Source organism: Ranitomeya variabilis, chromosome 5 (assembly GCF_051348905.1).
Source record: "Ranitomeya variabilis isolate aRanVar5 chromosome 5, aRanVar5.hap1, whole genome shotgun sequence".
Lineage (NCBI taxonomy): Eukaryota > Metazoa > Chordata > Amphibia > Anura > Dendrobatidae > Ranitomeya > Ranitomeya variabilis.
The window spans coordinates 283,382,340-283,398,303 of record NC_135236.1 but is presented as its reverse complement, the minus strand read 5'-3'; the positions used below and the strand labels follow the sequence as shown (position 1 = coordinate 283,398,303).

At 45.9% G+C, this 15,964-nt stretch overlaps 1 protein-coding gene across 2 annotated transcripts in view; it reads right to left on the bottom strand.

Moving 5' to 3' along the window:
- TNPO3 (transportin 3) overlaps positions 1–15,964 on the bottom strand; it is a 67,824-nt gene that overhangs the window by 26,598 nt on the left and 25,262 nt on the right. For both annotated transcript variants that reach the window (XM_077264381.1, XM_077264380.1), the window contains exons 8-9: positions 11,987–12,133; positions 5,052–5,159 (exon numbers count right to left, since the gene is read on the bottom strand). In XM_077264381.1, coding sequence (XP_077120496.1) covers positions 5,052–5,159; positions 11,987–12,133 — 255 coding nt within the window. The remainder of the gene's footprint in view (positions 1–5,051; positions 5,160–11,986; positions 12,134–15,964) is intronic.

Sequence of the window (15,964 nt, the reverse complement as noted above, 5' to 3'; positions counted from 1 at the left end):
GTGCTGGGTGCGGCGGCTGTGCGTGGCTGTGCTGGGTGCGGTGGCTGTGGTGGGTGCGGCGGCTGTGGGTGGCTGTGCTGGGTGCAGCGGCTGTACTGGGTGCGGCGGCTGTGGGCGGCTGTGTGTGGCTGTGGGCGGCTGTGCGTGGCTGTGGACGGCTGTGCGTGGCTGTGCTGGGTGCGGCGGCTGTGCTGGGTGCGGCGGCTGTGCTGGGTGCGGCGGCTGTGCTGGGTGCGGTGGCTGTGCTGGGTGCGGTGGCTGTGCTGGGTGCGGTGGCTGTGCTGGGTGCGGTGGCTGTGCTGGGTGCGGTGGCTGTGGACGTAAGTGGCGTAAGTAACAAATAGCTGTGGCATGAAGTGCCACAGCCTCATGGCACAGCAATTTGTTACTTGCGGAGGGTGAGTATACTTACCTGTCCCGTTCCACCGACGCCATTCCGGGCCATGAATATCCCCCTGCTCCCGGAATCGGCGCCTGCGCAGTCCGCGCTTTCCGGCGCCATTTTCTTGAAGACACATTGCAGTGTGTCTTCAAGAAAATGGCGCCGGAAAGCGCGGACTGCGCAGGCCCCTTTTCCGGCACCAGGAGGACAGATTTTCTGTGTCCTCCTGGTGCCGGAAAAGGCGCCTGCGCAGTCTGCGCTTTCCGGCGCCATTTTCTTGAAGACACACTGCAATGTGTCTTCAAGAAAATGGCGCCGGAAAGCGCGGACTGCGCAGGCGCCGATTCCGGGAGCAGGGGGATATTCATGGCCCGGAATGGCGTCGGTGGAACGGGACAGGTAAGTATACTCACCCTCCGCCTCCTGGCTCGTCCCTGTTTCTCTGTTGGAGATCGCGGTGTGCGTTCAGCGCTTACGCATACCGCGATCTCCTGGGAGCGTCGCTCTGTGGGGTCCAGACTGCGCCGGCGCTTGCGCTTGCGCAGTCTATAAAGGCTTCGGACAGAGTGACGCTCCCAGCGTTATATTATAGATACCAGTGTGTCATCTCCTCCTGTATATAGTATATACCTGTGTCATCTCCTCCTGTATTTAGTATGTACCTGTGTCATCTCCTCCTGTATTTAGTATATACCTGTGTGTCATCTGCTCCTGTATATAGTATATATCTGTGTGTCATCTCCCCTGTATATAGTATGTACCTGTATGTCATCTCCTCCCGTATAAAGTATGTACCTGTGTCATCTCCTCCTGTATATAGTATATATCTGTGTGTCATCTCCCCTGTATATAGTATGTACCTGTATGTCATCTCCTGTATATAGTATGTACCTGTATGTCATCTCCTCCTGTATATAGTATGTACCTGTATGTCATCTCCTCCTGAATATAGTATATACCTGTGTGTCATCTCCCCTGTATATAGTATATACCTGTGTGTCATCTTCCCTGTATATAGTATATACCAGTGTGTCATCTCCTCCTATATATAGTATATATCTGTGTGTCATCTCTGTATATAGTATGTACCTGTATGTCATCTCCTCCTGTATATAGTGTATATCTGTGTGTCATCTCCTCCTGTATTAGACCTTGTTCACACGTTATTTGGTCAGTATTTTTACCTCAGTATTTGTAAGCTAAATTGGCAGCCTGATAAATCCCCAGCCAACAGGGAGCCCTCCCCCCTGGCAGTATATATTAGCTCACACATACACATAATAGACAGGTCATGTGACTGACAGCTGCCGTATTTCCTATATGGTACAGTTGTTGCTCTTGTAGTTTGTCTGCTTATTAATCAGATTTTTATTTTTGAAGGATAATACCAGACTTGTGTGTGTTTTAGGGCGAGTTTCATGTGTCAAGTTGTGTGTGTGGAGTTGCGTGTGGCTACATGCATGTAGCGACTTTTGTGAGATGAGTTTTGTGTGGCGACATGCGTGTAGCAACTTTTTGTGTGTCGAGTTGCATGTGAAAAGGTTAGTGTAGCAAGTTGTGTGCAGCAAGTTTTGCGCATGGCGAGTTTTGCGCGTGGTGAGTTTTATGTGTGGTGCGTTTTGAGTATGTGCAAGTTTTGCGTGAGGCAACTTTTGTGCATGTGGCAATTTTTCCGTGTGTGCAAGTTTTGCGTGTGGCAAGTTTTCAATGAGGTGAGTTTTGCACGTGTGGCGAGTTTTGCGTGAGCCTAGTTTTGCATGTGGCGAGTTTTGCGCGTGGCGAGTTTTGAGCGGTGACTTTTGTGTTTCGACTTTTATGTGGCGAGGTTGGTGTATGTGTGGTGAAATGTGTGCTGAGGGTGATATATGTGTTCAAGCACGTGGTAGTGTGTGGTGCATTTTGTGTGTGTGTTCATATCCCCGTGTGTGGTGAGTATCCCATGTCGGGGCCCCACCTTAGCAACTGTACGGTATATACTCTTTGGCGCCATCGCTCTCACTCTTTAAGTCCCCCTTGTTCACATCTGGCAGCTGTCAATTTGCCTCCAACACTTTTCCTTTCACTTTTTCCCCATTATGTAGATAGGGGCAAAATTGTTTGGTGAATTGGAACGCGCGGGGTTAAAATTTCGCCTCACAACATAGCCTATGACGCTCTCGGGGTCCAGACGTGTGACTGTGCAAAATTTTGTGGCTGTAGCTGCGACAGTGCAGATGCCAATCCCGGACATACATACACACATTCAGCTTTATATATTAGATTTATATATACACACACAAACACACGCTGAGCACCGTGGCAATCGGGTGCAGGTATCAGCTATATGTGAGACCGCAACGCCCACGATTGGTGCTAGCACTGATCGCAGACATTTTTACCCCAGCCAGCATCTGCCATGTATAGTGAGGGCTCAGTTTCTTAGCCCACACCATACATCTGCCGAGCCCATATGACTTAATTTTACATTGGGTGGTCACAGAGGGGTTAAGCCATACTTCTAATATGCCATAAACCATCAGTCAACAAACCCCCAGCCAGTCCAGGAGTGTTTTTTGTTTTTCTAAGCACAGCTGATGAAAATAATGAAGTCTTCAATTTCTCAAGTGTGCTTGAGACAACACCTGATTTGTAAATGTGTGTTCTTATAAGGGATTGTGTCCGGAAGGATTGAACAAGGTCAGATCCAGACAGCCATATTTCACAGTCTATACATGTATCGCAATGCATGAACTGACCTCAGGTCTCCCAACTTGAACTTACGGCCTCATAAATAGATATTAAGGCGGCTGTTGTGTCAGAAGACCCGAAGTCAGTCCGCACGTTGCGATCCAGATATGGACGGTGACATACTACCTGAAGCTTGTTTAATTCATACACAGACGCAGAAGTCCAAAAAAGTGGAAGTTTTTGCAAAATTTGTTGAAACTCTTTGTTATGTTTACTGTACTGCCCTATTTTCACTCTTTCAGTTGAATTATTGCTTATTTGCAAATAGAGATAGACGAATCCAAATAGTAAAGTTCGGCGTCCGTACCGAACACCATACACGGACTTCACCAGGAAGTCTGTGTTAGGCTATGTGCACACGTTCAGGATTTTTAGCGTTTTTCGGCCGTTTTCAGCCAAAAAAGCTAAAAAAAACCCCGCTTACATAAGCATCCCATCATTTTTAATGCATTCTGCATTTTTTGTGCACATGCTGCGTATTTTCCAGCGGCGGAATCGCAGTCCAGAAAAAAAACGCAGCATGTTCATTCTTTGTGCGGAATCGCAGCGATTCCGCACACATAGGAATGCACCGATCCGCTTACTTCCCACATGGGGCTATGCCCACCATGCGGGAAGTAAGTGGATCATGTGCGGTTGGTACCCAGGGTGGAGGAGAGGAGGATCTGTAGCATCGCTTGGAAAACTGATTGACAGGTTGGTCACACTTGTCAAACATAGTGTTTGACAAGTGTTACCAACTTTTTACTATTGATGCTGCCTATGCAGCATAAATAGTAAAAAGATATAATGTGAAAAATAATTAAAAAAACTCGTGATATTCTCACCTTCCGACGGCCCCGGCAGCCTTCTCGCTCCTCGCTATGCTCCCGTTCCCAGTAATGCCTCGCGACAATGACCTGTGATGACGTAGTGGTCTCGCGAGACCGCTACGTCATCTGGGGTCATTGCCGCGAGGCATTACTGGAACAGAAGCTGCCGGGAGCATCGCGAGGAGCGGAAAAGGCTGGGGGGGCCGCCGGAAGGTGAGAATATCACGATTTTTTTTAATTATTTTTCACATTATATCTTTTTACTATTGATGCTGCATAGGCAGCATCAATAGTAAAAAGTTGGTAACACTTGTCAAACACTATGTTTGACAAGTGTGACCAACCTGTCAGTTTTCCAAGAGATGCTACAGATCGCTTGGAAAACGCTAGCATTCTGCAAGCTAATTAAGCTTGCAAAGCGCTAGTGTTTAGTGGAAATATGCATGCCAATTCTGCATGCGTATTTCCCGAGGCAGGGAGTTGCAAAAATTCCAGCGGAAATTTCCACAGCAATTCTGCAACGTGTGCACATAGCCTTACTGTTTGGGTTCGCCCCCCCAAACACCTGGTGTGCACATGACAGCGCGGCAAACACCGCTTCTGATCAGCGGTACAATAATCACTGCCGGTCAGACAGCCGCAGTTCACACTCTGTGAAATGACAGCGTGAGCATGCAGCTGTGATCGGAGGTATAAAGTTTACCTCCAGTTATTGGTGTCGGCTAATGGGACTACTATGCCTCCGATCACAGCTGTCGTTTGATAGCGTGGGAACCGCGCTGTATGACCGGCGGTGATGATTTTACCGCAGATCAGAAATGGCGTTTGCCGCGCTGTCATACACATGACAGCATGGCAAACACTGGATGGTCGGGCACCCGGTCAAGTTAATGGGGTGCGAGTTTGGGTAATGTTCTGGTACCCAAACCCAAACTTTTCGTAACTGTTCTGCAAAACCCGCCCTACCCGAACATCCAGGTGTCCACTCATCTCTATTTGTAAATTTTCCTAATAAACCTAATTTGGTGGCTGAATAATTTTGACTGCAGCGTTAGCTAACACTACCACAGAGTAAGATAAACTGGTCATACAAGTACTTAAATATCACTGGATGAAGCATATAAACACACCTGAGCAAAACACTCCACAGAGCCCACCAAAAAGATCAGATCCTTCACAAGGTCAGACACTCTCATACGAAATTCTCCAAAATCATCCGTCTCTTCCGGTACTCCCTCCTGGAAATGTAAAAAAAAAGGAAGGTGTTTCACAAAATGTAACACTGAGGCTACGTTCACACGATCCGGATTTTGATCCGGATCCGTAGCGGATTTTCAGCTGCGGATCCGGATCAGTTTTCCATGTTGGTTACAGTACAATGTAACCCAATGGAAAACCAAAACCGCTGTGCTAACGATCCGTTTTTCCGCTGGAAAATCCGCGCGGATTTTCCAGCGGAAAAAAGAAGTAGCATGTCAATTCTTTCAGCGGATTCCGCACTGGTTTTCCAGCAGCTCCAATAGGAAACTGCTATTGGAAACCCGCAGTGGAAAACGCTGAAGAAAAAGGATCAGAAAACGCAGCTCAAATTCACTGCGGAATTTAGCTGCCGTTTTCCAAAAACGGGCAGGAAAAAAAAAGGATGTAAATCCTGATCGTGTGAACGTAGCCTAAAAGCTAGTACTTGCCTTGAAGTTAGATCAAGTGCTCTATTACCTGTGCCTTCAAGACAACAAGAGGCTGAACTATTGCTACCCATCAGAATACTTTTTTACAGTATTGTTACGGTCACTTATTTATTTTGTGTCACAGTGGAAACAAGCAATTCCTAAAATAAAATGGGCTGTCAGCATCAGGTGTAGCACACTTCTCCTCCAGTCACCACCTAGTAAGGTATATGGACAGGGAGGAAACCTCAAGCCAATTGTAGAGTACAGAGGGGCCAAAATCTGACATAGGGGCATTCCTCTGCAGTCACCTAATGCAGATACACCAAGGTTACTTACCGGTAGCCGGTTTTTCCGGAGCCCATGACAGCACACATCAGAGAGGGGATCCGCCCAGTCAGGACAGGAAACCTACTGAAATAAAAGGGCGGTACCTCTCCCTTGCTTCAGTTGGTTTTCAGAGCATGAGAGGCCCCCCCCGGTTAGTACACATGGTAATCTACCACCACATCATAATAATAACAAAAAACACCCAACTAAAAAGTGCACACCAAAGGGTGAAAAAAGAAGGGAGGGAATATACAGGTGCTGTCATGGGCTCCGGAAAAACCAGCTACCGGTAAGTAACCTTGGTGTTTTCCCGTCTCCCATGACAGCACACATGAGAGATTTTTGGAGAAAGGAACACCTTAGGGAGGGACCACCGCTTGCAGCACCCTTCTACCAAAGGTAAGGTCAGTAGAGGAAGATAAGTTCAGTCGGTAGTGTTTAAAGAAGGTAGACGGTGAGGACCAGGTAGCGGCTTTACATATGTGATCAATCGATACCTCTGCTTTTTCAGCCCAGTTAGTAGCCACGGCCCTGGTGGAGTGAGCCTTGATGCCTTCAGGGATCAGAACGCCACATGCAGCATAGGATAAGCTAAACCTCCCTAATCCACCTGGCAATAGTACCTTTGGACACCCCATGACCTTTCCTGCTACCCTGGAAAGCTACAAATAGAGACTGATCTTTCCTCCACTGACTGGTTAAGGATATGTACTGTAACATAGACCTTCTTACATCAAGAGTGTGAAACCTCTCCTCACCTGGATTTTTTGGATTAACACAAAATGAGGGTAATACAATCTCCTGACTCCTATGAAATTTAAGAACTACCTTAGGTAGATAAGCCGGATCTGATCTTAGAATCACCCTGTCGTCATATATCTGAGTGTATGGAGGACAAACGGACAGGGCTTGCAAGTCACTCACCCTACGTGCGGATGTCAAAGCTACCAATAGCACTGTTTTTAGAGTGAGAAATTTTATCGATAATTCTTGCAAAGGCTCAAAAGGACTCTTAGTTAGAGCATCTAAAACCAGATTTAAATCCCAGGGAGGAATTTTCTGAATTACTACAGGTCTAGACCTACTACATGATTTAATGAAACGGGCAACCCACTTATTGGAGGCTAAATTACAATGATATAAAGCTCCTAATGCTGACACTTGAAACTTAAGTGTATTGGTAGCCAATCCTAGCTGTAAGCCTGCTTGCAGAAACTCTAAAATAGCACCCACAGGAGCCTCATCCGACAAAGGTTGTCCTAAAAACTCTAGAAACCTCTTCCATGTCCTACCATAAATTCTCGATGTAATCGGCTTCCTACTTTTCAGCAGGGTGGAGACTAGCCCTGGCGAGAATCCCTGTCGACTTAGTAATGCCCTCTCAAATTCCAGGCTGCCAGATGGAAGCCCTTCACTTGAGAGTGGCATACTGGACCCTGGGTAAGCAGGTCCGGGACCTCTGGTAGGATCCATGGATCTGTTACCGACATTTGTCTTAGGAGAGAAAACCATGGTCTTTTTGGCCAAAATGGAGCAATCAGAATCACTCTTGCCTGCTCCATCCTGATCTTCCTCACTACAACCGGAATTAATGATATCGGTGGAAACACGTAAGCGAGGCTGAACTTCCACGGTATTCGGAGGGCATCTACTGCAACCGGGTTCCCCCTCGGGTCTAACGAGCAGAACCTCTCCACCTTCCTGTTGTGAAGCGTGGCAAACAAGTCTATTACCGGTTCGCCCCAGGCCTGCACTATTTGTTGGAACACCCTGGGATTCAGCGACCATTCTCCCTGTCTTAGCTTTTTGCGACTTAAGTAGTCCGCCTTTGTGTTTTCGACCCCCTTTATGTGCAGAGCTGTGAAGGACAGTAGGTGAGATTCTGCTAACTGAAGAAGCGCCGATGTTGCCCTCATGAGTGAAAGGGACCTCGTTCCCCCCTGATGATTAACATAGGCTACTACTGCGTAATTGTCGGACATCACTCTGGTATGACGACCCTGAAGGATTGGAAGGAAATGTCTTACTGCCCTTTCTACAGCCCATAACTCTCTTATATTGGATGTTTGATATTTTTCTGTATGGGACCAGGACCCCTGTATGGAAAGGGTCCCTAGATGTGCAGCCCATCCTGTACCACTCGCGTCCGTTGTGATCACGTCTTCTATCGGAGTTAGCCACTGAACCCCTGAGCTCAAGTGATCCCTCACTGACCACCAGACTAGGGAATCTCTGACGCGTAACGAGAGATGAACTTTTCCCTCTAAATGCCCTTCTAACAACCTTTGTGTTGACAGGACCTCCCACTGCAATTGCCTCATGTGGAACTGTGCCCATTTTACAGCGGGAATACAGGATGTTAGTGACCCTAGCAGAGACATCGCCTTTCTTAGCGTCATCACAGGCTGATGTATCGCCAGTTCCACAAGACTTTGTATTTTGGATATTTTGCTCTCCGGCAGGAGACAGAGTTGACGCGTGGAGTCCAGAACCAACACCAGGAAGGATTGAACCTTCTCTGGTGTTAATCTCGACTTGGCGACATTTACCTCCCAACCTAACACTGCTAGGGTTGAAGTCACCTCTTCTATTTGTGCAAGACAGTGATCTACTGATCTGCCTATCACCAGGAAGTCGTCTAGGTACGGAACAATGACTATGTCCCGGGAACGGAGGAAGGACATGACCTCTGACATTTTGTAAATATTCTTGGCGCTATTGATAGACCAAATGGAAGGGCAGCATACTGGTAGTGTTTGAGTTGTCCTTGGACAATCACTGCTACTCTCAGAAATCTTTGATAGTCCCGATGAATTGGGACATGGTAGTAAGATTCTTTTAAGTCTATAGCTGCCATGAAGCAGTCCGGGAACAGTATCTTTATCGCTGAGCTTACAGACTCCATCTTGAAGGAGTAATTTTTTATTGACCGGTTGAGTTTTTTTTAAGTTGACAATAGTCCTTAGTGAGCCATCTGGCTTTCGTATCAAGAAGAGAGGGGAATAAAACCCTTCTCCTTCCTCTTCCTTTGGAACTTCTACTAGGACCTTTTTTAGAACTAGCCCCAATACCTCTGTTTCCAGAGCTAGTTGTTCCTCTGGAAGTTTTCTGCATGGTGTCAACACAAAAGTCTGTCGAGGTGGATGAATAAATTTTATTTTTAGTCCGTCGCCGACAACATTCAACGCCCAACGACTGGGGGAAATATTTAACCAGGCGTGAAGATAGAAAGAAAGCCTTCCCCCTACTTTTAGCTTGGCGTCATTGGGAGGGCTTTTTTTGTGGATGTGGAGGGGCCCTTAAACATGTACCCCGATCCTTTTCTATCTCTATAGTCCCAGTTCCTTCTATCTCTCGGAGGGGGACCTCTATTGAATTTTCCTCTCCGAAAATAAGGCCGTCTGATATCCACTGGAAAACGAGGAAAACCTTTTTTCTTGTCACCAGCTTTTTCTAAAATGTCCTCCAGTTTCTGACCAAAGAGGAATTTGCCATCGCACGGAATGGAACAGAGTCTATTTTTTGAGGGTAAGTCCCCTGGGCACCCCTTCAACCACAAGGCACGTCTTGCCGCGTTAGACAATCCTGCTGCCCTAGCTGCAAGTCTTACAGAGTCTGCTGAAGAATCAGCTATAAAGGCTGCCGCTCCTTGTGCCATTGCCATATTGGCTAGGACCTCGTCTCTCGGCACTCTAGATTTCAACTGATCCTCTATTTGTTGCAGCCAGACAATAAGGGAGCGGGCAACACATGTTCCAGCTATTGCCGGTTTTAGACCTCCTGCGGCTGCTTCCCAGGTATGTTTTAAAAAAGCATCCGCTTTTTTATCTAAAAAGTCTCTTAGGACGCCTGAATCCTCCAAGGGTAGGGATGACCTTTTAGATGACCTAGCCACCGCACCATCAATTTTAGGGGCTTTATCCCATACTTCTGAATCCTTTTCCTCAAAAGGATAACGTCTCTTAGAAGCTGAGGGAAGACTACCAGACTTTTCAGGCTTCTTCCACTCTTTTTCTATAAGGGTTTTAACTCTAGTATTTACTGGGAAGGTACGCTTCCTCTTCTCCTCCAAACCACCAAACATAACGTCCTCTACTGATCTGGACTCCTTCTCATCTTTAAGGCCCATTGTAGCCCTAACTGATTTAACCAGTTTATCTGTATTCTCAGTTAGGAAGCATGGTCGGCCCCAACATCGCTATCCGAAGAGGAGCCAGAGAACACAGAAAAGGACGAACATGGAGACAGAGGTCCTTCTTGATATTCCTCAGATTGAGGGGTACCAGAATCCGAAACAGTCTCTAGGATCTTGCTACTTTTCTTTTTAAGGACTGATTTTAAAGACCCTTTAACCTCTGCTCTAATCATGGCCCTGAGGCTAGCGGCAAAGTCAGGGGATTCATCCTGAATAGTTTTTTGGATGCAGTCCGCACAGAGGCTTTTCTGCCATTGGACTGCTAGTGGGGCTTTGCAGAGGGCACATTCTTTGTTCTTGGACTTGGCACTAGCCTTCCTCGGCGCCTCACAAGCAAGCAGAGAAATGTAGCCCATTACCACCAATGTGACATTCACGAAGATCACTCACCACCCGCTGACACTCAAGGGTACCGGATTTTGAGGCTGATCTGGAGTACGGATAACATCCCTCCTAGAAGCTGAGGAGTCCTGCGACCTTCGATCCGGACGACTGCCGCTTCTCCTCTTAGCATGCTGGTGAGCAGACATAGCAACTGGTAAGCTCTCCTGCTGCTGTGGTGATGACTGTTGTGAGTGCTGCTCCATACAATCCTCCATAGCGGAGCTCTGTAGATGTGAGCACTTTTCCTGTGGACTCACCCCCTTTTGAAGGGTGATCCACTCTGCTCACCGCCTCATCCGGTACTAAACTCTGCTCCTCCCCCACCTCTGCGCCCACCAGGAGACCCAGGAGATCCCTGTGACGCTGCAGCGTCTGTCTATGGGCGCCGCCATCTTGGATCCGGCGCGCAGCAGCGACGTCACGCGGGCACGCCCATTCCCAGCGTGCACTGCGCGCATCACCGCCGCGCACCCGGAAGCCAGACCAGAGCCGACGGCAGCAGCTGAGGGTGCACAGAGAGCGGCGTGGCAGCCGCAGAAGAGCCACAGGACTCCGGACTGCGCTGCCCAACGCCCGCACGTGCGCAAAGGCCCCAGGACCTGCGAACGGCGCTTCCACACCCTAAAGGCCGGCATACAGGCATGCTGCCTGTTCTTCCAGTGCCGGGACAGGAGTGGGTGAGTGGAATCTTCAAGCAAGAAATACCGCCGTGACTTCAGCACAAGGGTTCCCATCAGGACAGGAAACCCAACTGAAGCGAGGGAGAGGTACCGCCCTTTTATTTCAGTAGGTTTCCTGTCCTGACTGGGCGGATCCCCTCTCTCATGTGTGCGGTCATGGGAGACGGGAAAATAGAAGAATAGAGCCTAAAGCCTTTTCCATATTTTCGACCCTACAACTGGATCCTCTCGTGTTCTGCCAGGAGACTAAACAGAAAGGGCTGCTTTTCATAACCGTATTTGCAGTTTTCCAGTTTCTACTCTGTTGCCAAAGTCACATGCAGTTCTCTAGAAAACCTGTAGGGAACTGCAAGCATAAATATGCCCAAAAGGTTTCTACCCGTGGGTACGAATGTCAACTAGTGATGAGCGAGTGTACTCGTTGCTCGGGTTTTCCTGAGCACGCTCGGGTGATCTCAGAGTATTTGTTAGTTCTCGGAGATTTAGTTTTTGTCAACGCAGCTGCATGATTTACAGATGCTAGACAGCCTGAGTACATGTGAGGATTCCCTAGCAACCAGGCAACCCCTACTCTAGCAACTACCTGTACTCAGGCTGGCTAGCAGCTGTAATTCATGCAGCTGCGTCAACAAAAAATAAATCTCCGAGCACTAACAAATACTCGGAGATCACCCGAACATGCTTGGGAAAATGCGAGCAACGAGTACACTCGCTCATCACTAATGTCTACACATTCCTACAAGTATTAGATGCCTTCCACAATGACAATCCATCGTCTGAGAATTACATTACCTAACAATGTTACTTACATGATCTGGATCGAGCTGACAGTGTCGGGCTAAAGCATGCAGGAGCCTCTGGATGTAAGGCTTAAAGATGCTGTGCAGAACAGCGTCATTTATTTTGTAAAGATGTTCTCCAAGTCTATACCAAAAGTTAAATGAGATTTCGACTACCTGCAGGAGAAAAAATAGCAATGTGAAAACAGAGTTTCTGCGCTTTTATATATAGATGGATTGTAATTCTAAAAAAAAATAATAATTTCGATTTATGTTCTTGAGAATAACTAAGGACACCCTCTTTGAATTTTGTGGCTTTCCATATCAGGACATAATAAAAAACAACATCTGGTCCTAAGAAACGATTGAGATTGGGTAAATACAACCTCAGAAGACAAACAACACTTGACAAATTACAGTGTCATTATCAGAAAGTAGGTCAAATTGCAGAAGCAATGCGTGAATAACTAAGTACGTCCCATGATTCAGTAGCTTGTAGAATCAATTACAGCTGCAATAACTGTGAAGTAATCATTTTCTGTATGACTTATCAGCCTAGTACATCATTCCAGAGGAATTTAGGCCCACTCTTATTTACAATGTGTTTTAAAAGGGTTGTCAGGACAAAAAAAAAAATCTCTGGTGGCTTGGTATGTTAAAAAACAAGTAATGCTCACTCATGTGGAACAGGCTGCCACGAGAGGTGGAGAGTTCTCCTTCAATGGAAGTCTTCAAACAGAGACTGGACAGACATCTGTCTGAGATGGTTTAGTGAATCCTGCTTTGAGCAGTGGGTTGGACCCTGGAGGTCCCTTCCAACTCTTAACCTTCTATGATTCATTTCCGGGGATTTATCAGGATCCAGGGAAGTCGCTCTGTGGTCTTCGTTCACTCCAGCAGGAAGTCGTCACTGTTCCAAGTCTAGACAGGACCGTTGGCACCTATGATTGGCTACCATGGTCAGGCGACTTCCACAGCCTGCCAATCACCATTGACGCACTGCAGAAGTCATCTGACTGCGAGTGTCAATCACAGGTTCTGCTGCGAATTTTAGTCACAAACTCCTTCCTGCCGGTGTAACCGCAAACCATGGTGCAACCTACACTGGATCCTGGGAAGTACTGGTATGTGACTACACTTTCCTTTGTTGTTTGTCATCATATCAAGCCACTGGGGAAACTTTATTTTGTATGAACAACCCCTTTAAACTCATTTGTGGGCTTTTGTGTATGCCGAGCTTACCTAAGGTCCCGTCACAGCATATCGGGTGAGGTCTGGACTGTGACTGGACCATTGCAACAACTCGATTCTTTCTTTTTCAGCCATTCTTACATAGATTTGCCGTTGTGTATGGGTTCATTGTCCTGTTGCAGGATTCCGTTTCAGCCAAGCTTTCACTTTTGGATAGATGACCTCACATTTTACTCTACAAAATGTTGGCACACTGAGGAGTTCATGGCCTAATAAATCACTGCAAAGTACCTAGTGCTTGTGGCTACAAAATAAGCCCAAATCAACCCTAACCACCATACAGTTGGTACAAGGTGTTTGTGCTGATATGGTGTATTTGGTTCTTGCCAAATTTGCACCAGGCATTATGGCCAAATATCTCCATTCTGGTCTCATCTGCCCAAGAGACATAGCAGGAGATTCAGCAACGTGAAAGAAATCTGGTGTAAAACACTTTGAAGAGTTGCAAATTGCTTACACAAACATTTTGCGACTTTCGGTGTTTTTCACAATGGTCTCAAGCAGCAACACCAAAATGGGTGGAGAAGTGGAAGAGACAGCGCGTTACCACGTCCGCCTGTCAAATTAATTGAAAATGGCGAAATACATTACCAGTTCACGACTGGAGTAACATTTTTTGCGAGGTACAAGTCACCAATAAGATACGCCAAATTCATTAAGTGGCATGCACCTGTTAATAAATTTGGCACAACTTATTCTTGCATTCCCCTCATTAGCACAAAATGCCAGTCATAATGAACTGGGGTCATTGTTCCAGAAGCCTTATGGTTTGCTCACATACAACATCACATACTTTAGATGTACTGCCATGTAATTATCAGAAAGAGGAGACTTTCTCTTGGCAATCCACCCAAGGAAGCCATACTTGTGCACTCTTTTTATAATTGAACTGTGACCAACTTGAACATTTAACATGCTGAGGTTGAGCTGTGGTTCTGAGATTTTTACAATTTCACTGAGCATTGCAAAGTTTCATCTTGGGTTTAATTTTCAGGGACTTCCACTCTTGGGAAGATTGTCCACCATCTTGAATGTTTTTGAGAGATTGATAGACAGCAACAATTGCTTCTTTAATATCATTACTGATGTTTCTCCTTGGCATTGTGTTGAACACATGTCTGAATGTTCCAGACCAGCAAACTACCACAACTTATGCTTTTATAGAGGCGGCCACACTTGCTGATGAACAATTAATCAAGGGCATTCATTAGCAGCATGTGACTGCTACTTACAGGAGGTGAAATAAGTATTGTACACATCACCAGTTTTCTAAGCAAATGTATTTCTAAAGATGCTATTGACATGAAATTCTTATCAGATGTCGGTAACAACGCATCCAATACACACAGGCAAAGAAATCAAACCATAGATGTCCATAAATGAAGTAGTGTAATAATGAGCACAGACAAGGAAAAGGTATTGAACACAAGAAAGAAAGGTGCAAAAAGTCATACCACCAGCTGAAATCTATCAGTAATTAAAAAGCACTGACACTTAAGAGAAAAATATCAGCTAGTTCAACTGATGGCCTATAAAAAGATGTCTCATTACCAAGGTGCCACACAAGAAACATCTCATGATAAGTAAAACTAGCGAGCTGTCTCAAGACCTTCACAATCTTATAGTTGCAAAATGTAATTTTCATGCAATTCCTACATTTTAGCCTAGCTTTTATTGCATAAATAATGACGTGTAATATCATCTGTTGTTGTTCATAAGACCTTGTATTTACTGAATCTGGACTAGACATAGTAACATAGTTATTAAGGTTGAAGGAGGACTTTTAGGCTATGGGTAGAACTAGATGAACTAACCTAACATGCCCTAACATGTTGATCCAGAGGAAGGCAAAAAAAACCCATGTGGCAAAGAGTAAGCTCCACATTGGGGGAAAAAATTCCTTCCCGACTCCACCTACGGCAATCAGACTAGTTCCCTGGATCAACGCCCATCAAGGAATCTAGTATATATACCCTGTAACATTATACTTTTCCAGAAAGGCATCCAGTCCCCTCTTAAATTTAAGTAATGAATCACTCATTACAACATCATACGGCAGAGAGTTCCATAGTCTCACTGCTCTTACAGTAAAGAATCCGCGTCTGTTATTATGCTTAAACCTTCTTTCCTCCAGACGTAGAGGATGCCCCCTTGTCCCTGTCTCAGGTCTATGATTAAAAAGATCATCAGAAAGGTCTCTGTACTGTCCCCTCATATATTTATACATTAAAATAAGATCACCCCTTAGTCTTCGTTTTCCAAACTAAACAGCCCCAAGTGTAATAATCTATCTTGGTATTGCAGACCCCCCAGTCCTCTAATAACCTTGGTCGCTCTTCTCTGCACCCGCTCCAGTTCAGCTATGTCTTTCTTATACAGCGGAGACCAGAACTGTGCACAGTATTCTAAGTGTGGTCGAACTAGTGACTTGTATAGAGGTAAAATTATGTTCTCCTCATGAGCATCTATGCCTCTTTTAATGCATCCCATTATTTTATTTGCCTTTGTAGCAGCTGCCTGACACTGGCCACTAAATGTGAGTTTGTCATCCACCCATACTCCCAGGTCTTTTTCATTGACGGTTTTGCCCAGAGTTTTAGAATTAAGCACATAGACATATTCTACTAGCTTACATAGAGCCTTTAATTTCAACAGCAACTATTAGACAGACATTTTAATATAAACATTTTCATACATACTAACATTATTGGTTCCCCACTGGTAACAGTCATAGGGATATTGTAAAATGGCTTTAGT